The sequence below is a fragment of the Felis catus genome, chromosome D4 (genome assembly GCF_018350175.1).
Source record: "Felis catus isolate Fca126 chromosome D4, F.catus_Fca126_mat1.0, whole genome shotgun sequence".
NCBI lineage: Eukaryota > Metazoa > Chordata > Mammalia > Carnivora > Felidae > Felis > Felis catus.
Window position 1 is genome coordinate 10,803,450 of NC_058380.1, and position 23,808 is coordinate 10,827,257.

The window sequence follows — 23,808 nt, forward strand, 5'->3', positions numbered from 1 at the left end:
ACAGTTTTTGAAAAATTCCCCAGCTGATAAAATCCGTGGGAGTAGAAATAAAATTCTGCAGGTCAGCGTCACTGGGGAAATGGAAGGCCTCAGCATTGTCATTAAGTTCTCACTATTCATCTGTTGAGACCGCAGGCTGACCTAAAAGAGCTTGCTTTCTTGGGGCGCCTGGGTGGCTCAGTCGATTGAGCGTCTGCCTCTTGGTTTCACCTGGGGTCACGATCTCACGGTCGGTGAGTTCAGGCCCTGCGTGGGGCTCTGTGCTGACAGTGCGGAGCCTGCTTGGGATTCTCTCTCTCCCCCCGCCTCTCTCTGCCCCTCCCCCGCTCGTGCTCTCTATCTCAAAATAAGTACAGAAATTAAAAGAAAATGATTTTTTTTAAAAAAAGAACTTGCTTTCTTTTTTGTTTTTGCAGCCAGTTTGTTGCAGAGCAGTGGGACAGAGTAGCTGGGCCAATCTCTTTGGCCCATCTCTCTTCTTGCAGGTGTTAAGTCGATATGGATGCTATTTAAGCCCCTTGAGTGGGCCAAGCATATTAAGCCCCTTGAGTGGGCCAAGTGCCCACCGAGGTGGGCAAACACCTCGCTTCTGCTTGAGGTCTGCGTTGGCAATTGGGAAGAACATCACCAGAAATCCACACTTGATGATTTTCATTAAGAGACACCCAAAAGGCTCTATTTGTTTGGTTTTTTTCAAATAATACATGTCGGTCTTCGTGGCCATGTTCTCCCCCCTGTGAGAACTGCTGCTGTGTATTGGCTGGAAAGGTCTAGAAAGTTTGGTGACAAAGGGACACCACGAGGGAGAATTCCTCCAATCCCAAATAGCATAGTTACTGCACCTGCGAGGGGCCGGCTGGGGGTGCACCAGTGCCTCACACAACAGGGTGGGCTCCCCGGCAACAGGGAGGAGACCGGCGGCCCCTTCCAGGCAGCGGCCCGGCTGCAAGGCTAGCATTCCGGGCTGGCTTGCAAGGGCTAGCGTCTACCTTTCTGCAGCCCTGACTTGACCGACTGCGGGCTCACGGGGCCCTCTGGTCCTGCTACAGACAAAAGCCCCTCTGCCCCTCCCCCCGCTGGGAGAGCCGACTGGGGGGAGGGGCTGCAACATCAAGTGAGCCCCCAGGACCCAGGGTGAGCAGCGCTGCCCGCTCGCATTCTCAGGAGAGGATCTGGGGAGGCTCCGCATTGGAATCACAGGAGTGCAGGGCGGGTAGGAACCTCGAGATCATCCCGGGTAACAACCTCATCTATCAGGAAGAACTCAAATTCCCAGAGAAGCTCCCGGGGGTTGAAACACAACCTTGAGTCCAGAGTCCAGATGCCCGAAGTGCAAACCAGGGGCTGCGTTAGGGGTTTGTGAATTCACTTCAAGACATCGATGCCCTCCCCCGAGGGCGTGAAACAATACTATGCTCACGTGCTGTTGCCTAGATGGAACATCTAGAACTTAATAGTTTCAGAAGAGTCTGTGATTTGAGGTGGAAGCCTTCTCTAGCGTGGCAGTCTGCAGGAGCAGGCTGCAATGGACCCTCCGGTGGGCATGCAAGACAGTCTGCTCCTGTGGAGGAAAAGCTACTCTAATTTACTTTGATTTACTTAGTTCATACTTTAAAATTTATGTCTATTTGATAATGCATGTAACATTTTATGTGTCTTTTAAAGTTTATTTATTTATTTTGAGAGACAGAGAGAGCATGCACGGGGGAGGGGCAGAGAGAAGAAGAGGAGTTGGAGAATCCCAAGCAGGCTCCACGCCGTCAGCACAGAGCCCGACGTCCCTGTAAGACCCAGGCGTCCCTATAACGCGTATAGTATTTTAATGTGTGTGTACAAAATTATCATACATATATGGAACATACAGGGCTTTTTCTCACTATGAAAGTTAAACAATCAAAGAATTTGGAGACAACTGCTTTAAAGTAGATGTCACAGGGTGCCTGGGTGGCTCAGTTTGGCTAAGCGTCCGACTTTGGTTCAGGTCATGATCTCAAGGGTCGTGAGTTCAAGCCCCGCATCCGGCCCTGTGTGGACAGCTTGGAGCCTGGAGCCTGCTTCGATTTCAGTATGTGTGTGGGTGTCTCTGCCCTTCCCTGTCTCTCCCTTTCTCAAAAATAAACATTTAAAAAAAAATTTAAGTAGATGTGGCAAACAGTTGGCCCAGAAGAGGAATCCAGACTGCAGACATACAGTTATGTAGTATTTAAAAAGGAAATTTGGGGCGCCCGGGTGGCTCAAGTCGGTTGAGTGTCCGACTTTGGCTCAGGTCATGATCTTATGGTTCGTGGGCCCGAGCCCTGTGTCGGGCTCTGTGCCGGCAGCTCAGAGCCTGGAGCCTGCTTCGGATTCTGGGTCTCCCTCTCTCTGCCCCTCCCCCACTCACACCGTGTCTCTGTCTCTCAAAAATAGATAAACATTAAAATAATAATTAAAAAAGGAGATGAGAAGATAGTTAAAAAGTCAGAAAAGTATGCATAAAAAATTGAATTTTCAGCTTCTCTTGAAAAAACAAAACAAAAACAAAAACGAAAGCAAAGCAGACAGTTGATAAAAAAAAGGGCCTGTGTACTTGGATGGCAAGAATCAGCTCTAACCAGTAGTAGTGTCCCCTTGGGATGGTTTGCTATAGTCCCCACTGCTCCCTGCTACCCTGTTGTCCCCTGGCACTGAGACTGGGTTTTAGCCGCATCTCACATTATGTTTCAACAGCGGTGTGCCGGTAAATGTTTAACAAACAAGTCCCTGGAAAGAAAAAGCTCTGATTTGCAGCACTTTCTGATTTCTATGTTGTAAATATTCCCTCATGGCCAACGTCACGCTACCTGCTTGACTTCACAGAACACAGAGCTGGGAGGAGCACGATCAGCTCTCATGAATTAATCAGAGCGGACTCGAATACACCACTCATTGTTTTTTAGGTTTTTTTCAGTTTTTTTTTTTTTCCCACCATCCAGCTTTCCTTGTTACTTTTGTTAATGTATGCTTTTTCACTCAATTACCTTACATGACTAATTCAGGATGTGCCTTCCCGATTATAGAAGAGGGACAGTCGAAGGCTTGGTAGAAGTAGAATCGAGTGTAGCTGACTCCAAAGTCTACTCCTCTCACCACCTGACAGGTGCCTGATTTAGGCTCTGTCGACAGAGACAGTTTCTGTCTAAAGGGCAAGATAAGCCTCAGTGCCGTGTTTGGGATGTTTGCTGATACTTACTTCAGGGTCAGGACCTTGACCAGTATTCTGTTGCCCAGATGTTCCTTAGGACATTCTGGTACCGGACGTATTTCCACGGCATCCTCCTATTATTAAACACATGGTAAAGAAATCATTAGTGAGTTTCCACGAGGGGTTCCAGCTGAAGTTGAGTCCAGGGAAGGGAAGGCTGCCGTCCAGGGCTCGACTGTCATTTGCTTTATTTCTAATTGTGGGATAACACTTGGACTTTTTATCCAACCCCAAGCTTCAAAGTCAACATTGACAGCAAACAATCTCTCCTTTCAGAAAGCTAAGCATTTAAGACAAAGAAACAGAGGGAGGAAGGAAGGAAATGTGAACAGGAATATGGCTGAGTAACATCCACCAGATGGCATTGCAAAATCTAATACCTATTGTTGGTATTGCTGGCTTTTTTTTTTTTTTTTTTTTGCTTGCTCTAAACACACATTCAGAATATTTCTCCCGTCAAAGTTTTACTAGTAAATATGTGAGTTTCAGGCTTGAGGTCTGAGTCAGAATAGCTCACGTCAGGCTACATGTAAACCATCAGGACTAAAATATAAAGAACACTTCAATGTTCTCTTAAACAGATGGTATAGAGACTTGGGGTTGAATATGTATGGGTTCTATGCCTGCATATCCAGCTAGAGCTGGCAAAAGTTCTAAGGACAGGAAGCGCAGCAATGACAAATTAGCAATGACTTAGTAATGACAAATACACCTGTCTATTTACCACTTCGGGACTCAAGACTTAAAAAGAAACATCAAGTCCCTGAGGCAACTTTCAACATTCAAATCTGAGCTATCATAATATATTTAAAAAAATTGTTTTTTGAAGTTTTATTTATTTTTGAGAGAGAGAGAGAGAGGAGAGGCAGAGAGAGAAGGAGACACACGATCTGAAGTAGGCTCCAGGCTCTGAGCTGTCAGCACAGAGCCCAACACGGGGCTCGAAGTCACAGATGGCGAGAGCCTGACCTGAGCCAAAGTCGGATGCCCAACCGACTGAGCCACCCAGGCACCCCGACAGTATCTTAATTATATCCATATATTCAAAGATAGCAGTGCAAATCCCTGAAAACTTGAATTCCTGCTCTTGCAGTAGACTCTCTAAACACGGGTGGTCTGTGACTCACAAGGGTCCAAAGAAGAGTCGTGTCTAATTATATTCTCCTGGCCTACAAATGATGGGAGCTTTCCACCAAATACCCCACAGTGACAGGTAACATTTTTAAATACAGCAGTAGAATCATGTCCTCGGTAAATCTGTACCCAGATGGGTGGAACAAAGTAGCAAACCCTAACCTCCGTTCCTCAAGGCCCAAGCCCGGGTTCATCAGATGGCCACCTGGCCCGCTGGAACTGCTGATCGTGTTTCGGGAGAGCCACTGCTTGATGTCCACACTGAGTTCAACTCCCTCCAGAACAAGCTGGCACTTGTGGGGTGATCAGAGCTGACACATTGAAAAGCGAGGCCTCCTCCCACCCCACTCCATTGCAGAAGAACCTCAACACATATTCACGGGCTTCTGAGGCTACCTCTCTGGTCTGGATTCCAACCCTTAGGATCCTTGGCTAAAAGCTTTTCATTGGGAGAATGGGAGCATACACAAAATTGGAGACAGTAATGTAGTGAACCTCCCTTACCTGTCATGTAAGTTTCCACAAGCTCAACTCAGGGGCAACCTGGGTTCACCTGCAGTCCCATTGACTACCTTCTCCTCCCACCCCCACACTCAATACTGGATTATGTGTAAGCAAGACTCCAGACATCATATCATCTCTTCTGTAAATATTTCAGCACACATCTCTACAAGATAAAGACTTTGAAAAACACAGAGCTATAAAATCATTATGACTCTTAAGAATTAACAGTAATTTCTTATCATTGCTGAATATTTAGTCAGTTCCAAATTTCCCCATTTGTATCCATTTTGGTGTGTGTGTGTGTGTGTGTGTGTGTGTGTGTGTGTGTGTGTGTGTGTGTGTTTTGCAGTTAGTTTGTTAAATCACGATCTAAACAAGGTCTACATATTGATGTCTTTCCTAAGCCTCTTCTAGTCTACATGCATTTCTTAAGTGTTATAGTTGTCTGCAGTAGGAACTAGCTTGCAAAGGAGAAGAGAAAATATGAAGCTTTAGAGGATGTTTGTTGTTCTATCTTGCTGAGAGTGTGTGTGTGTGTGTGTGTGTGTGTGTGTGTGTGTGTGTGTATTTAGAGAGAAAGAAATGGGGGGAGAGACAGTAAGAGAGTAAGAGACAGTATGAGAGATGTTCTTCCATCAGCTGACCCAATGGATCCTGGGGCCAACTCTAACTCTGCCTGCCTATGATCTCATCACGTGAGCCCCCCCCCCCCCACTACTTTTCTTCTTAACTGGTTTTTAACTGGGCTCTGTCACTTGCAGCCTCAAGAGTCTGAATGCAAACTCTTCTGCGATTCAGAGTATAGTGGCATGGTTTTAGGGACCAACACATAGGATACCTTTTACAGAACCCACAATGAACCAGGGAACAAACGTGCCTCATAGAAGCTTAGTGGTTGTGGGGCACCTGGGTGGCTCAGTTAGTTAAGTGTGGGACTTTGGTTCTGGTCATGATCTCACGGTTCATGAGTTCATGCCCCGCATTGGGCTCTGCGCTGACAGCTTGGAGCCTGGAGCCTGATTCTGACAGATTCTGTGTCTCCCTCTTTCTCTGCCCCTTCCCTGCTCATTGTGTCTCTCTGTCTCTCTCTCTCTCTCTCTCTCTCTCTCTCTCTCTCTCTCAAAAATAAATAAACATTAAAAAACAAAGAAGAAGAAGAAGGGGCACCTGGGTGGCTCAGTCGGTTGAGCATCCGGCTTCGGCTTAGGTCATGATCTCACATTTCATGGGTTCAAGCCCCACGTCAGGCTCTGTGCTGACGGCTCGGAGCCTGGAGCCTGCTTTGGATTCTGTGTCTCCCTCTCTCTCTGCCTCTCCCCTGCTCACACTCTGTCTATCTCTCAAGAATAAATAAAACATTTAAAAACATTAAAAAAAAAAGAAGTGTAATGGTTGCATTCTACTTTTGCTTCTCCTGCAGGCTCAGTCATAATTGGGATATAATGGTCCACCTCTCTTCTAATTCTCCTCGCCAAGAAATAAAGTAATGGTAATATTAAATAGTTTAATTAATGTGCTTTCAAAAGAAATCAGCATGTGTGATTACTTCATGGGAGCCAGAAATTTACCTTTCTTCCACAGGGCTACCTTTGGAGAAAGTGCAAATTACAAAGGCAAATGCAACCTCTGGGTGTATGAGCTTCAAAATATTAAAGGCTGGTCTAGGGGCCCTCCAGCACTGTAGACATACCAATTTACAAATAATTGGCACACTAATTACAAAGCATTCCTCTCCACTCAATAAAGCAGGCCCATTAGGGCCTCTGCTAGATCATAACTCTCAGTCCTAATCAAGTTTCTGCATTGTTTCAAAGACCATGAAACAAAGCGCCTTCAACACAGTCTGTAACTCATTCTTGCACTCAACGTGGGACTGGACACCCTCCCGTGTAATCCCACAAGGGGGACTCCAATGAGCCGCTGCCTCACTGGACATGTTCTCCCCGCCCCCCTTTCAAATTGTTTTCTCTCTCCTGATGTCCACGTTGGGACTCTTTCTTACATAGTGGCACCCCCAGCATGGAACTTGGAGGAAAAAGAATGCATGTGAAGGTCATATTTAACAATGGTAATAAGTTTTAAAGTTTCCCATGGACACTGAAAAGGTATGAGATAGAATGTGGTTGCTGATATCATCTCGGGGTTTCAGTTACGTGTGCTAATCTACCAGGCAGTCATATGTAGATAGATAAATAGGCAAACATAAGATTTGGGGTTAATGGGCTAGGAGCTCCATTCTGTCATTTCACCTGCCTGTTGAATCTTGAACAAGTCACTTTACCTCTCTGACTCTTACTTTGCAATCTCAAGAACGGAGGCAATAAGGCTGCCCACATCATTCATTTTTGTTTGCAATCTGCCTCATTCAGAAAAGGAATTTGAGGCCACTGAAAATAAATCAAGAGATGAGAAAACCAAGATGGTTGGGAAATAAAGATAAGAAGCAAAGAAGGAAGGGGTGCTTGGGTGGCTCAGTCGGTTGAGCATTTGACTTCAGTTCAGGTCATGATCTCACGGTTTGTGAGTTCGAGCCCCGCGTCGGGCTCTGTGCTGACAGCTCAGATCCTGGAGCCTGCTTCAGATTCTCTGTCTCCCTCTCTCTCTCTGCCTCTCCCCTGCTCATGTGCGTGCACATGCACGCTCTCTCTCTCTCTCTCTCAAAACTGAATAAACATTTAAAAAAGTAAAAGTAAATTTAAAAAAAGAAGGAAAGAAAGCTGAATATAATTCAGGACACCAATAAGTAAGCCACTAGATTTAGTAGTGATGAACAGAAATTTGACCCTAAGTAATGAATCCAGGAGAGCCAATGACAAGACACGCACATGTCTCCTGTGTTTGCGAGTCCCCAGTGGACGCGAACTCTTCTCTGTCTGAAGGCCTGAGAGACACTTTCCCTCCGGGTCCTCACTGAGGCGTAGGATGAGGTCAGTGTCCTCAATGATATTTGCACAGTACACACAATATCCTATCTCATGACAGATGTCTGCTTTCCTGTCCTTTCCGCTGACCATTGGTAAACTCATAGAAGGGCAAGTCAGCAGTCACAATACCCAGGGGTGGGGGCTTCAAAAGTTTTAAGAATCAAGCTCCCTAGGGGCACCTGGGTGAACCATTCAGTTGAGGGACCAACTCTTAATTTCAGCTCAGGTCATGATCTCAAGGTTCATGGGATTAAGCCCCACATCAGGTTCCCTGCTAAGCATGGAACCTGCTTGAGATTCTCTCCCTCTCTGCCCCTTCTCCACTCACATGCATGCACTCTCTTTCTCTTTTAAAATAAATAAATAAACATTAAAAAAAAAAAAAAAAAAAGAACCAGGCTCCCTAATGGTCTTCTTGCTTGATCCAAAAATTAAATTTAAAACATTTAGAGGCATGGATGGACAGTGTATCTTTTAGGCAAAAATGCCCCCCAAATCATATATTTTGCAATAGAACTTTGAATAAAATTTGGACCACGGAGATATTGCTGTAGCCAGTTTTGGCACGAGCCAGTAGCAGACATTCTGGCATGCGGAGGAAAGACTGAGAGCCTCATATAAAGTATAAGGAGCCTTGGGGTGCCTGGGTGGCGCAGTTGGTTAAGCGTCCGACTTCAGCCAGGTCACGATCTCGCGGTCCGTGAGTTCGAGCCCCGCGTCAGGTTCTGGGCTGATGGCTCAGAGCCTGGAGACTGTTTCCGATTCTGTGTCTCCCTCTCTCTCTGCCCCTCCCCCGTTCATGCTCTGTCTCTCTCTGTCCCAAAAATAAATAAACGTTGAAAAAAAAAATTTAAAGTATAAGGAGCCTAAACAGGCTTGGAGGACGGTCATTTCTCAGCCCATCTGAAGCACCCCCTGGGGATGACCACAGGTAAAGCCTAAATTATCACACTGTTCTGGGTCAGCTCTGATATATAAAGACGTGGACAATCAAGGTTCGGAAGTTCTATGCATTAAGAGCACAGCTATGATCACTTTTGGCCAGAATGTTTTCAAAGCAATTCTCTTCAGACTGTTCACAGAGATTATTTTTCTTTCTTTCTCTTTCTTTCTTTCTTTCTTTCTTTCTTTCTTTCTTTCTTTCTTTCTTTCTTTCTTTCTTTCTCTCTCTCTCTCTCTCTCTCTTTTCTTTCTTTCTTTCTTTCTTTCTTAAAAAATTTTTTTAATGTTTATTTAGTTTTGAGAAACAGAGACAGACAGAGCATGAGCAGGGGAGAAGCAGAGAGAGAGGGAGACACAGAACCCGAAGCAGGCTCCAGGCTCCGAGCTGTCAGCACAGAGCCCGACGTGGGGCTCGAACTCACGGACCGCGAGGTCATGACCTGAGCCCAAGTCGGGCGCTTAACCGACTGAGCCACCCAGGCGGCCCTACAGACATTATTTTTAAAAATATTTTAACAAAACACTTAAGAACACCAAAGCTTAGGGGCGCCTGGGTGGCTCAGTTGGTTAAGTGTCCGACTCTTGACTTCGGCTCAGGTCATGATCTCACGGTTTGTGAGCTTGAGCCCCACATTGGGCCCCGAGCTGACGGCGCAAAGCCTACTTGGGATTCTCTCTCCCCTCTCTCTGCCCCTCCCCTGCTCATGCACGCTCTCTCAAAATAAACAAATAAAATAAACATTAAAAAAAAAAAAGAACACCAAAGTTTAAGTAACACGCCTTGATGGATTAACGGCAAAACACATCCCCAAATCACTGAATGGTTTGACTCACTGCGTGAGGTTACTGCATGCAGACCGTAAAATGTTCTGACGATTAAATGAGATCATATCAGTGAAAGCATTTCGTTAAGAGCTATGGAAATCCTGGTTGCTATTGTCGGAGCCTCATTTGTAAGCTTGATCGATAACTGGTTTTGCTCTTCCACAGGCCTGTTCTGGTAAAAAGAACAGCCCAGAAATCATACCGTCGGGCCTTCTGGCACTGCTATAGAGTAATGACGGACAATAGCAGTTTCCTGGAGCTCCTGTGTCCCCACTGCAGTTCACACACGGAGATGGCCGCACCCACCTCGTCCACCGCTGGGTACAAGGCAAAGAGCTCTGCCTGCCGATTGGTCCTCCGAGCCTCCTCATTCTGCTTCTCGAAGTCCTCGGCACTCACGTGCTGCAGGAGGTTCTCCAGCCGCTGGTCAGGCTGCAGGCTGCGGAGGTCGAAGCCACACGCGGTGAGGGGACCTTTCCCGGACACGTCACACAGCACATTTAAGTGGCGGGGGCGTGCCTGCGAGAAAAGACACATCTTGTGAGACAGACTGCGGGTCTCAAGTGAGTCCGGAAGCATCTGGGATGTCAGACCCCTGCTCCAACGTGGGATTGCAGAGTCACGCCTCAGGTGGCTTCTGAGCAAAGCAATCACGTCTTAGCCTCCTGGTCGGAATATCCTAAAATGAAACGTCTCCTTCCCACCTGGAAGCAGGTAATTTACTCATCGGATATGGATACACTGGTCTTTGAGGAAAGGTTTGACCACAGCACGGTGTTCCTGTTAGTTCTGGGGCCATGTTCTTTTCCGGAGGTGGGAGCCAAGTCTCTTGGGAACCTCACTGAGGTCTCACGCTCGAGCAGAAAAGAACTGAAATAACATATAATAGAAAGGGGGCTGGACTGGGGCATAGAGGGATCCTGGCCTAATCTCAACTCCAGAACTTGGCTTCTGAAACTGAAAATGAGAGGTTGTATGAGAAGCCTTCCAAATTAAACCTCATATAAATTCCCACACGCAATATTATGCTTCCAAAGACAGAGACGTGGGGGTGGGAACACCCTTCGACAGGGCTTTAGTAACAGTTAGGGCAATATGAACCAGAACAAAAAGCAGGAAAGCATTTGCCAGTCAAGTAGTGTCCACTTTTAGCTGCAGTGTGTTTGAAAAAAGTCGTAAGGCATTCACAAGCAGACGCTTTATTCCATTAGGAACGTTTCAGTAACGGGGAGTTGCAAACGCAGCCAAAGATTTGGCAAAGCCTTGACAACCATAATTAATGATACGGGGTAAGAATGCAGATGGAACTATTACAAACATCTGTGAAATTAATGGTAAAATGTTGTCCTAAAGTTCTACAAAATGGACCTGGTACTGTACAATGTCTACAATGTATACTTTTTGTGACATCCATCGACCTTACAGAAATTCTACTCTGCTAGATCATAAATTTGACCTAACTGTGCTACCAATAATCAATATTAGTACTGCAATCATCGATACTTCTTTGGCTTAGAATTTATGAGAGCCTTGGGAAAAGGATGTGAATTTACCAGGTTTCTTTAAAAGGACGTCAAGAAATATATATGATGTCCATAATTTATTGTAAGGGCATAAACTGGACAAGTCAGCAAGGACTGTGAGGACGAGAGCATCTCTGGAACATTGTTTATAGCAACAAAATAAGAGAAACAATCTAATGTCCCCCAACGAGGAAGCATTCAGAGATTCTGGACCTTGCATCCGAGGGAATGTATGTAACCATTTAAAGAAAATCCAAGAAACACATATTCGTTGGAAGAGAAAGACGGTCGCAGTATGGTGTATTGTTAATATGACAACGGAGGGCATACAATATTAGGTATAATATGATCTAATTTTTATGAAACCTATGTGTACCACGGAGTTGTATCATGTATGTGTTGCACCTACGTAAATTCAGGCACTTGGCCTCACCATTCCACTCGGAAGGTGCCAAGAACGGCAGTGACGTGGACGATGTTGCCGGTTGTCTCCCTGCCTGAGCATCTCTGCACGGTGAGTATTAGTCTAATACTGAAAACCATACAACTTTTGCATAACCTGACTCCGCAACCCAGCTGAGGACTTAGTTGAGTGCAGTGAGTACGCTGAACGAGGGTGCTTCATGGGGGTGTTGGTAATTTGCCTATCCTCGCTCAGCTTTCAATTTTATACTCTGGCACTCAGCAAGCCACATCTCGGCTTTGCCAGGGCTCCCTTTGGGTTCTGCCAGGAGGGGGCGCTATAGGGAGACTGGATGGCTGGAGCGGGGAGAAGGGACTCCCTCCTCCCTCTTTGCTTGCATTTCCTCACACCTCGGTAGTGGCAGTTGGTTCTGGCTTTCGGCCTCTTTGGGCACTTCTAGAACCACCTTGATCTCACCTCCTTGGAGGTACCAGCACCAGGTGGATAGTCCCACGTCTAAGAGGTCAGAGTCCAGACTCCCTGACCCTGTGGGGTTTTTCCTCCGAGATCCGGAAATACTCCCCACAGCTAGGTCCCGCCCCCTCCCCAGGGATTTGAGTCCCAGCTCCGAAGCCACTCTTCAGAGTTTTTAGGTTCTGGAAACTCCAAACTCTTCCCACTAGACCCCCAGTTCTTGAATGTGGTCTTGGGACCTCCTGGGAAATGCTAATTAGAAATCGAATTATTGAGTGCTACCCGCCCAGAACTAGTGAATCAGAGACTCCAGGGTGGGGCCTAGCCATCTGAGTTCAAACAAGCCCTCCAGGGGATTGCAGTGAAGCTCCAGGCTTAGAGCCACTGCCCTAGGCCCCAGCCCCAGGGTGACGGGCTGCTTCCTGCACCTAAAGTTTCTGTCGGACTTTGATTTTCCTGTTCGGTTCTCCGGGTCCTCCAAAACCTGTTTAACCAATTCCCTCGGTTATATTTTTTTATTGTTAAGACATCTGGGGTGGCGTATCTGATAGGTGACCAAGACAAGGCCTAATTTAGGTGACCAAGACAAGGTCGGGGCACCGGGGTGGCTCAGTCGGTTAAGCGTCCGACTCTTGGTTTCAGCTCCAGTCGTGATCTCACGGTTCAGGCGTTCGAGCCCCGCGCCCAGCTCTGTGCTGACAGCGGGGAGCCTGCTTGGGATTCTCTCTCCCTCAAAATAAATAAACTTAAAAAAAAATTGAATTTAGTCAAAATTACCAGTGAAAAATCCCTTAAAAATCCCCCACAGAGCACTGGTATTCCATGCTTGAGGAAGCCCACCATATTCAGTACTGGAACTGATGGCTGATTCCTAGGTAGAGCTCAGATACAGCAGTGAGCTTGGCTGTAGAGACCACGTGGTTTGAAAAACAGGTAGTATTTTAGAACTGTCTAGTCATTCAGCACGGTGAGATGCTTATAACGAGAGCCAAGCTGAAAGCTACACCAGTTCAGAAAACGCCCTATAGAAACGCAGACAAATTTCTTCCCCTTTGTTTTTCGCACCTATAAAAGTTGGAGTAGAGCACCGGCTTTCTAAAAAAAATTTTACCTGTGGTAAATCTACATAAAAGTTGCCATGTTAATCATTTTTTAGCGTACAGCTCAGCAGGGTGAAGGACAGTCACACTCTTGTACAACCAGTCTCCAGAACTCTTCACCTGTACCCATCTGCGCTGCAACTCTGTCCCCATTAAACGGTCATTTCCATTTCTTCCTCTTCCTACAGCCCCTGGCAACCGCCATTCTATGTTCTGTCTCTAGGAATCTGACTACTCTGGGGACCTCACACATGGGGAATTATACACTTTTTGTTCTTTTGTGACTCTTTACTTAGCCTGTGTGGGGCACTAAGTGTGAGCTCGTATTGTCCTGAATGCTTCACACAAATTAACTCACTGAATAGTCAAAAGACCCCATGTGTTAGTGACTAGCTGCTATTGTCATTGGCGTTATGGACTTGAACGTGTGTGTCCCTGAAAAATTCTTACGTTGAAATTGCAAGTCCCAGTTGGGAGGTAGGACCTTTGGGAGGTGATGAGGTCTTGAATCTGGGGCCTTACTGAATGTGATTAGTGCCCTTCTGAGAAAAGACACAGGAGAGTTTGTTTCCTCTCTCTTGGTCTCCACTGTGTGGAGATACATCGAAAGGTGTCTGCAAACCAGGAAGAGGGCTCTCGTCAGGAACCAAATCAGCCAGCACCTTGATCTTGGACGTCCCCCTCTCTGAACCATAAGAAACAAATGTCTGGTGTTTTAGCTACCCCAGTCTATGGTAGTCTATTACACAGCCCAAAGTGACTAAGACAGTTAGCTTCCCTTAAATAAGTAATAAGTACTTGTTAGAGACACTGTGTAAAATTGAGAAAAGAATACTTTTTAAGAAGTTACAGGAGTTCTAGTACCCAAAGACAATGCCTTCTGTGTTTCTGTAGGCATCTTTTTCTTACCAAATTCAAAATTTTGATTCCCCATCAGTGTTCTAAATTTCGATTCTTGATTGTGGTTTAACATGAACATATTTTCAAAATTCTCTTCTAAGATTTCAACTGCTCCATAATTTTAATAGATGCACAAAATATATATGCTCAACTATTCCTCCATAGAATCCCTGCCTGAGTTCTCGATCTTTCCAGTCAACTATGGCTGTCCTTCTCTAGACAAATTATTCAAATACATTCAATAGACTGTTCCAGATTCCAAATATTTACTTTGCCCAGTTAGTTCAGATGCTTCCATTTCTTCCCAAAGGGTCCAAGTATTCTCAAACCCAAACTAGTGTCAAAGTCAGGGAGCTGTGATTTAAAATGAGAAGAGACCAAGTGAAGAGACCGTCATTTCCCATCGAGTAGACTCGGGTGAGAACATGACTCCTCCAAGATCACACAACAGTTGACCAAGATGGTCAGAGAGCATGTCCCCTAAGGCGCTATTTCATTTATGCCATTGGGTCCCCATACCCAACACTCCTTTCTAAGGTAAATATTTCCTAATTTTTCCTTTCCCATCCTGAAACGTAATGTACAGCTGATATAACTTACACAGTTTTAAAATGAACTCAAAAAAATTTAATGGAACGAGGAGATAAAAGTAAAAATTATAATATGAAAGATGGCTTTGTTATCACCCTTGTTTCCCAGGGGAGGAAACCGAAGCCCAGGGAGGTAAATTATCCTGTCTGAGGCAACAGAGTGATATGTGGCAAAACCAGAGAACCCAGGCAGTCTGGCTTTCACTCATTCTGCACGCAGCCTGCCCTAGGGATGCCCCTGGGTGTCCTCAGGAATTGTAACAGGGGTGGGCTCCGTGGGCACCCTCCCTCCGCTTTTATGTATTTTCATTATTGAACTTGTGGGTTCTCATTTGAACAGCAACTTCTGTAGCTACAAACAGGTTTGAAAAACAGAAATCCCTGACTCAGATGGTAGTGTCCCTCCTACTCTGACATTCTCTGAGTCTCTAGCCTTTTTTCTAGGTAAAACATCAACAGCATGCCCTGGGCAGATCAGACCGGTAACCTGGTAACCACGTTTGTTGACAGAAAATACCTGCGCGCTGGGTTCACTGTTCTCCAAGGACTCTGACTCAAACGTCTGTTTCTGAAGTGTCTTGTGAAAATCTCTTCGGGATCCAGTCTTTTTAAAGCTGCAAATCTCCGCACTTCCTTGGTTTCTTTTATGGTTGTTATTATATCATTTGGAGAGAGAGAGAGAGAGAGAGAGAGAGAGAGAGAGAGAGAGAGAGAGATGCAAACATATTAGATTCAAAACAAGAGTAATGGCTTAAGCGTACACAGGTCACTGAAAGATCTTGCAAAGAGAGACCGATTGTAATTCCTCACATCTAATTATGCACCAGGCCTAATACAAAGCTGCGCTGTAATGAGAGGCAGACTTGCCTCCTGGCTGGCTCATTATTAAAGGCAGGAATGGTCTGGGAAAATGCCACTTCGGAGGTGTGGTCATTTCAGCTGCGGGGCATTTGGCAACAAGCTGACGCTAAACTATGACCCCAGTGTTAAGAGGCTGGAATAAATCTAGCAATGTGCAGAGCAGCAAATAAAGATCGTTTGAAGATAAAAATAGAGGAAAACGTTTAATGTCCCCATCAGTGTTCTTAATGATGAATGAAAAAGGCAGGACATGGTTAAGAAAAAGAAGAGATAAATGACGTACATGCTAAAAATCTTTGCTAATATTCTCAATCTCCACTCCACGCACTCCGTTAAGATTGTGTTTCAAAAATGTCTAGCTATGAAAAGGGTTTAAAATATAATGGCTACCACTGTCACTGGAGAAAGAAATGAGACCACCATGCAAAAGGCAACAGAAGTTGTCAAATTATAACTACAGAAACCAGCATGCCTTTTCCCCATTTTTCTGACTCAGAGTCTTCTTGGAAAACAGGCTGCAAAGTCAACCGCACAACCACGCCGCCATTTTGTTTGATTTCTCACACTATTCGAAATCCCCCTGAGCAGGTTGGTAAAAGGATATGAAATGAGTTAGGATTTATTAGGCCGATCAAATGGCAGACAGATTAAGCAGGAAATGTGGGAGAGCTACCAGCAACGATCCAAATACAGAGTCTATAACTCTTTGGGAGGGATGAAGTGTTGGGTTATGCACAGAGCTGGTAGTCAATAAATTTTAGTTGATTAAGCTAATTAAAGAAAAAAATGAGATGTCCCAGTGTTGTCTGCTGGGAGAACAGCTCTGTCCTTCGATTTTATTGTGCTCTAAAGACAAGCAATTTGTTTTGAGTGAAAGGAGACAAGGAATAGCGTAGAAGACACACAAGATGGGTATGGTGACTAACTCAAGCCAAAGTTTACTATAAATGGTCATCGTTAGTGTCTCTTGCATTGCCCCTTGCATTGGCCACTGGCATTGCCCCGATCTAAACCTGTATCGACAGGGCTGGGTGACCAGCAGGCTAAATTGGGAACTGAAAGAAAAATAAGTCAATGAGTAAGGTACACTCTGAATAAGGAAATAAGACTAAACATTGAGAAAAGATTTCAAGAGAAATATCCAGAATAATTTCTGGTTTGGAATTCCTAAACACCAACCAAAGAAATGAAATTTAAAATATATTGTTCATAGACATCAATTCCCAAAACGTCTTCTGGGGGACCCCTTCAAACAATGCCCCAGAAGTACTAACTACTTAAAACATTTAAGAAAATGATTTTGGTTCCAGTTGCTCTAAGTGCGCAGAAGAGCAGATACAGAAGAGCAGATACATGTGTGAGCAAGATTTATTTTATAATATTTACTTTCTGTGAACAGAAGATCTTTGAGAGAGAGCGAGCCTTACATAGGATTTCATAAACCTGTTAGCTTCTTAAAAATTATTCTCATCAGTAGACACTTAGGAATATCCAAGCGGGTGTTGGATGGGTAACCAGTGCACAATTTTTTTTTTTTTTTTTTACTCTAAGGTTCAAAGAAAAACTTACATGTAATATAATGTCCTGTGGAAAATGCACCCAACTCAAGATAGTGGTAAACAGGGAGTGGCATCCTAAGATTCCTCTTGTAATTATAACACACTGAATCTGCGATTATTTTCCCTGCAGAATCCAATTTTAAGGGGAAAAATTCCCAAAGGAATTAACTAGAGGCACCTGGGTGGCTCAACAGGTTAAGTGTCCGGCTTCAGCTCTGGTCATGATCTCACGGTTTGTGGGTTCAAGCCCCGCATCAGGCTCTGTGCTGACAGCTCAGAGCCTTGAGCCTGCTTTGGATTCTGTCTCTCTCTCTCTCTCTCTCTGCCCCTGCCCCATTTGTGTTCTGTCTCTGTCTCTCTCTCAAAAAGAAATAAACAAACACTAAAAAAAGTAATTCTAAAATCTAATACGAGCAGTGAATTAAAACACGTATTTCACACTTTGGTATCTGCCCTTTGACCTTCTTGGGACTTATACACTCCAGAGAGAACTGATGCCAAAGGTTCAGTGTCACATGTCTCCTCATAAGGCCACCTGCTCAGGCCACAGAAAGAAAAATCAGGAAGCAGCCTAACTTAAGACCTTGTGTGCCTTGGCAACCAGAACCGTATCTGCCTTAGCTTTCTTTCTTGTCTCCTAAGGCGCACTTATCTGAGTGTTCACCGACAGGTAACAACACACACACGCACACACACGCGCACACAACTACAGCCATGCATCTGCCCCCATCATCCTCAATCACTTCTCCCAGTGCCTCTGTTTCTTCACAGGTGAGGCATAAACACGAGGTGAACTCTAAGATACTAGCCCGGCTTTAAGATTTTGTGATGAAAAGTTCATACACTGTATCCGGAAACGTTCCAATCAATTTTCGCCTAAAGATGCTTACATCTGGGAGAAGTCAAAATCGTTTGGCCATCGATCTTTTGTATTTTATGCCAATGGATGCTTGCTCTTCTCTTCTTTTTTTCTCCTCCGTTTTGTTACAAGTTTCCTGGAGTCCTTTATATGAACCCAAAAGACACTGACAAATGGGCATTACAAAAATGAGTCACTGAATAGTCTTAAAAGTTCCTCACATACAATACGTACACTGTAATTCCAGACACGCACCGGCCCTGAGGATGGGGAGGACGGAAGGCATTAAGACGGCCGTTTTCCATGGCGGCGTGTTTGGAACCACAGCAAACTTTTCTCCCCTTCCTCATTCTAGATTTAGCGTCGACTTCCCCATTTTCAAGTCTCAGAAAGTCACAAAGCTCCCTTGTGGCAGCAGGGGTAGAGCCAGCTGTGGGAGAGGACAAGGGCTGGCAGGCATGTAAAGATGACTCATTCTAGAAGTGCCAGCCACGTAAGGCAGAAACCACCAACGGGTAGGTAGTGAGACTGCTGGCTGAGGGCCACTGGCCACCCGAACGCCCAACCTCATTACCCTACGCGGGCAACTAAGCCAAATAAAGCCATGCTCCTGTTTAACCTATCTGCAGACAAGAGAGAGATGGGGAAGGAGGCCAAGCAGTAGAACAGTAGAAAAACTATTCTCCTAAAATGAGCACAACCTATCGCTTCCCAAGAGAATTGTATTCTTTTTCTCCAAACGCTGTTATCGTATATTTGGGAACCATCCAAAGACCAAACATATTTTGAAGACCAAACTCTTTTTTTAAAGTTTATTTATTTTGAGAGAGAGAGAGAGAGAGAGAGAGAGAGAGAGAGAGAGAGAGAGAATTAATGGGGTAATGGGGGAGGGGCAGAGAGCGAGGGAGAGAGAATCCCCAGCAGGCTCCGCACCGTCAGCACAAATCCTGACGTGGGGCTCGAACTCACAAACCATCAGATCATGACCTGAGCCCAAATCAAGAGGCAGTCGCTTAACCAACTGAGCCACCCAGGCACCCCAAGACCATACTCTTTAGGGGCAGTGTGGAGTGGACCAAATTTGGCTCTGGTGTCCAGGACCTGGGTTCAGATGCTGCCCCCTTATTTACCGGCTAGGAGACCCTCGCTAGGCAAGTGACATAATCTCTTTGAGCCACAGTGTCCACAGGTGTGACATAGGGAGTAACACTGCTCATTTTGAAGGCCTGTTGTGATGACTGGAAAATGATACATATGCCTCCTTTCCCGTCTTCCCCTTCCCTTCCCTTCCCTTCCTATCCCTCCTGCACGAGCCGGCACTAAAACTATCAGAACAAGATCATCCTCCATGCCTGAGGGCGGAAGGGGAGGAAGTGAGGAAGCCCAGAATGGGAAGTTGAAGGCCAAAGAGGGTAAGGAGAGCACGCATAGAAAAGGCATGCAGAATCAGAAACCACATGGTGTGAGGAGGGTGCCCAACCTTGGAACATCCTGTCACGTGATAACAGGGTAGACATTCTGAGTAGAACGAGGAGGCCATGCACCCGGAGTAGCAGCCTGCCAAGGGTGTCTCTGTGGAGGGGTGGCCTGGCAGTAAGTATCGGGGGAGGCCAAAAGGGGCAGGCACACAGGAGGGGGAAGCCTGCGGGTGTCAGAGCCAGAATACGAGGTGGAAGGCGACTGTGCGGTGATGGGGGGTGATGCTGGCAATGGTTACATACAGGGGGATTGATCAAGTAACACACCAAGAACAGTAAGAGTCAGGTGCTTCACCATCTACTCAGGGATAAAAATATGGAAAGGAAGAAAACAAGAATGAATGCTGTGATGTTACACCAAAATTGCATCTATCAACATGAACTCGTGACTTCCAGTGCACGTTCGTGCATGCACACACACACACGCCCTACTTTGTTCCCTGAGAACACACTGGATGAGCAACACCTTAATAGCAATGAGCACACCCAACACCTACAGCTTGGCTTCTAAGTACCACTCTCCACTTAAAAGGAATCAGAGCCGCTTGGAGAAATGACTGATTCCAGGGGTGAGGAAAGGAAAGTGTTAGATCAGCGTGGAATATCTTGTGGCAAAAAGCAAGGATGTGATCAGTGACGGCTGGGGGCATGTAAAAAAGACACAGCGGCCAGTGGAAGGGATTCACACTTGTCAAAGTGAGGACAAACTGAGCATCAAAATAAACCAGAGAACTGGATTCAAACCTACTGAACAAAATAGGAAACTATGATTCGATATTGATACAAATAAACTGAAAGTTTGATGAGGAATTGAGTATTTTATAATAATCAAATCCAAATGAAGGGATTATTATGTATAAAAAAATAATTGCCTGGGGGCGCCTGCGTGGCTCAGTTGGTTAAGCCTCTGACTCTGGATTTTAGCTCAGGTGATGATCTCACAGTTTGTGGGCACGAGCCCCACGCTGGGCTCTGTGTTGAAGGCGTAGAGCCTGCTTGGGATTCTCTCTCCCTCTCTCTCTGCTCCTTCCTTGCTTGTGTTCTTCCTTTCTCTCAAAATAAACAAATAAATTAAAAAAAAAAAACTTCCCTGTAATCTCAAGGTCATGAAAGTCAAGGAAACAGTCAGGAACTGCTCCAAAATAAATAATACAAAAGCCATGTGACTTCTCAGTGCAATGCAGGCCTTTCAACTAGATCCTTTGGCTCCAAAGGGCACTCTTGGGACATCTGGAGAAAGCTGAATAGGGTCTGAGGATTAGATGGTAATAATGTATAAATGGGAACTTCCTGAATGTGAGGGCTGTATGCTAATTATGATGGAGAATGTCCTTGTTTGTAGAAATTACACACTAGGGGTGCCTGGGGGGGCTCAGTCGGTTGAGCGTCCTACTTCAGCTCAGGTCATGACCTCACGGTTCGTGAATTCAGGCCCCATATCAGGTTCACTGCTGTCCGCGCAGAGCCTGCTTTGGATCCTCTGTCCCCCTCTCTCTCTGCCCCTCCCCCACCCAGGTGCATGCACACATGTGCTCTCTCTCTCTCTCTTTCACAAATGAATCCATAGTTTTAAAAAGAGAAATTGCACACTAAAGTAATCAGCAGTCATGGACAATCAGGTTGGCAAATTACCCTCAAGTGGTTTGGGAGACGGAAAAAGATCATTGTATCGCACTTCCAAGCTTCGTGGAACTTTGAGCTTGTTTCAAAATAAAAGGAAAATAATATATGTTAGGTGTCTGACACTGTAATAAAGACTGCTAGTGGGTCCTACTTACCAAGTTGTGCATCTATTCAGCAGCTCCTGTGAGCACAGGAGTTGCCATGTCCAGAGACATCAGAGTGATTCACACTACCTGCCAGCAAGCCCTCTAACTTCCCACTGTGGTTCCGTGGTTGTGGCCAACGACTGACCGGTCTGAGGGGACAAGATTCCCACCCCTTGCCTCAAAGTGGGACGGTGAGAAAACATTGCAGCGTGATCCCTCCAGAGCCCCCTGCACATTGGCCAAGTAAAGTTTCCTCCATTGTCCCGTTCGACACGTGTTTGTAAGGTATCTCCTGAGACTGAGGCAACAAAGAAGATGCAAAGGGGAATACACAAGAATCCTAACTTTAAAGGAGTCCCTGTCCTCAGCGAGGTCACGGTCGAGTGAGAAATAGCACATACTGAGCAGGGGAGACCAGCATTCAGACACGTTCATCAGAATGCGATGTAGAGTAGGGCGAGAGCTTCTGAGACAAATACAAACGGCATGCTTTGGAAATGCACAGAAGGGAGCGATTTCCTCCAGAGATTTCCTTCCTCGCCAGGTAGGGGAAGGCTTGGTGAAAGCCCTGGCCTGTGGGCCACGGCGGGTGTGGAGCTGTGGCCCGGGAGTCTGTGCGTCACGGCTCAGGCGTGGCTCAGTGGTTTCCACAGCTGGGTCGCTCTTTGTAACTGCACCGGCTGATGAGCCTTGCTTGCTTTTAGAAAGCAAATAGCTAAGCACCTTGACAGCCAGCACAACAAATGCGTGTCATAATAAGCAATTATTGATCAGGGAGACATTTTTATGGTGTTTTGGGAGTAACTGAATTATAGGCACTGATGTGTTTGAATTTTAATTGTTTACCAGCTCACTGGGAGTAAAATATGGAGTAATAAAACAGATGATACCCCATTCCTTGATGTCCCAGCTCTCCTTGAGCACGACCTTCCTTCAGAATTACCTTAATCACCCAGGATGAAAGGCAAAGTCTAAGGGCTTTTATGATGTTGCTCATAACACTCATGAAATGTTTCACTGTCGCAGCAGATAATATGCCAAGGATAAATAGCATGTAAACAAGTTTCACTACTTAAGAGTTTGACTTTCCACCAAGATACCAAACACATTCTCAAGTCAGTCGCTCTTGAGTTCGTTTAGAGAAAATGGCAGAGGAAGGGAAGCTGAAACATTTAATGTGACTCCAAAGATGCCAGGAAACATCAATCCATACAAAATTTTCAAGTATTTGGAAATGAGATGAGAAGAACATGCAACCACCATTCTACTCATTAGATCAAAGGTCACTTCCAAAAAGTCATGGAGAGAAAAGCACTATTATTTTTGGAGCTAGGAGGCCAAATTTTATGCTACAGACACGAAAGATAAAGTGGGATCCAGTCAAGGCATCGCCCAGTCTAAGTAACATAAACATGTCCAGTAGGAAAATATATTTCCCCCAAAAGGAGATCATGTATTTTGTGTTTCCCTGTAGTCTAATCTTTCTTATTAAGTTCAAAAGAAATTCTAGGGGCTCCTGGGTGGCTCAGCCTGTTAAGCGTCCGACTTCAGCGCAGGTCATGATCTCATGGTTCGTGAGTTCGAGCCCCACGTCAGGCTCTGTGCTGACAGCTTGGAGTTCCCTCTCTCTGTGCCCCTCCCCAACTTACTCTCTCTTTCTCAAAAATAAAACATTTAAAAAAATTAAAAAAACAAAAGAAATTCTAAAACTTTCCTCTATCCTTCATGGGCAGCACTCTTGTCTGATTTAAAAGTCTCAATTATAGAACTTGAGTGGCAAATGCTCTATAGAATTATGAGCGTGGGAGGGAACGGAAGTGGCCATTACTCCACTCCCCTGCTCCCTAAGTGGGATTCAAAGCCATTATCACAGATAGCAAGAACATAAAAGACTATCCTTAGATATTACAGAGAAATGTAATATCAGCAAGGAGATAATTGAGGAATAAAAGAGCCAACTAAATCAGGGTTTGACTGCACGGTTATGGATGACAGAGACGTGTCCACAGAAGGGGAGATGGCTTCCAGAGGAAAGGAGTTTACCACCCCCCAACAGTGCCTTAAAATATACGGGAGAGGGGTTTTGCTTCATTCTTTTAACACGCTAATAGAAGCACTTTTTCTGAAGTCTTAGGTCTCATTTCACTTGAGAGGAATATTTTGGATAAGGTTGAAATGGAACGAGATACTCCCTAAAGCAGCAGGCCTTCTGATTTTCCAAATTTTATCTTTATGTCAAGAACATATGAAGTATAGTGCTGACGATGGGAAATCTTCCCTGGATTATGAAATGAAAAGAAACTTTCAGTAACACTGAGTTGTCCCCTGCTTTTTTCCTTTGCATATCATACCTTACGAATAGGTCTAATTGAAATTATTTGTCAATTGGGCAGGGACAACGGAAGCACACTCTGTAATGCTATTTAATAAATATCGTAAGTGGTAGCTAACCTACGGCCATCTGCCAAGAAATCTTAGTACTTTACATGTGCTCATTTATTTATTGTATACAATATAACTTATGAGGTAGGTGCTATTCTAATTCCGGTTTTCCTGAGGAGGAAACTGAGGCACACACACAAAAAAATAGTTTGCATTAGGCCATACAATGAGCGAGTGATGGAGCCAGGACTTGAACCCATTTATTCCTGCTCCAGAGAAATCACCATTCTGTGAAATAATATAATAAACCATAGCAAAGGAATAGACCTTACACTTAACGAGTAATTAAGTAAAGCCA

At 45.1% G+C, this 23,808-nt stretch overlaps 1 protein-coding gene across 5 annotated transcripts in view; it reads right to left on the reverse strand.

Annotated features, from left to right (window-relative positions):
* Positions 1–23,808, reverse strand: part of DOCK8 (dedicator of cytokinesis 8) — a 231,730-nt gene that overhangs the window by 135,971 nt on the left and 71,951 nt on the right. For all 5 annotated transcript variants that reach the window (XM_045043274.1, XM_045043273.1, XM_045043275.1 and 2 more), the window contains 3 exons: positions 15,060–15,183; positions 9,859–10,071; positions 3,212–3,297 (listed from right to left, as the gene is read on the reverse strand). In XM_045043274.1, the coding sequence (XP_044899209.1) occupies positions 3,212–3,297; positions 9,859–10,071; positions 15,060–15,183 (423 nt within the window). The remainder of the gene's footprint in view (positions 1–3,211; positions 3,298–9,858; positions 10,072–15,059; positions 15,184–23,808) is intronic.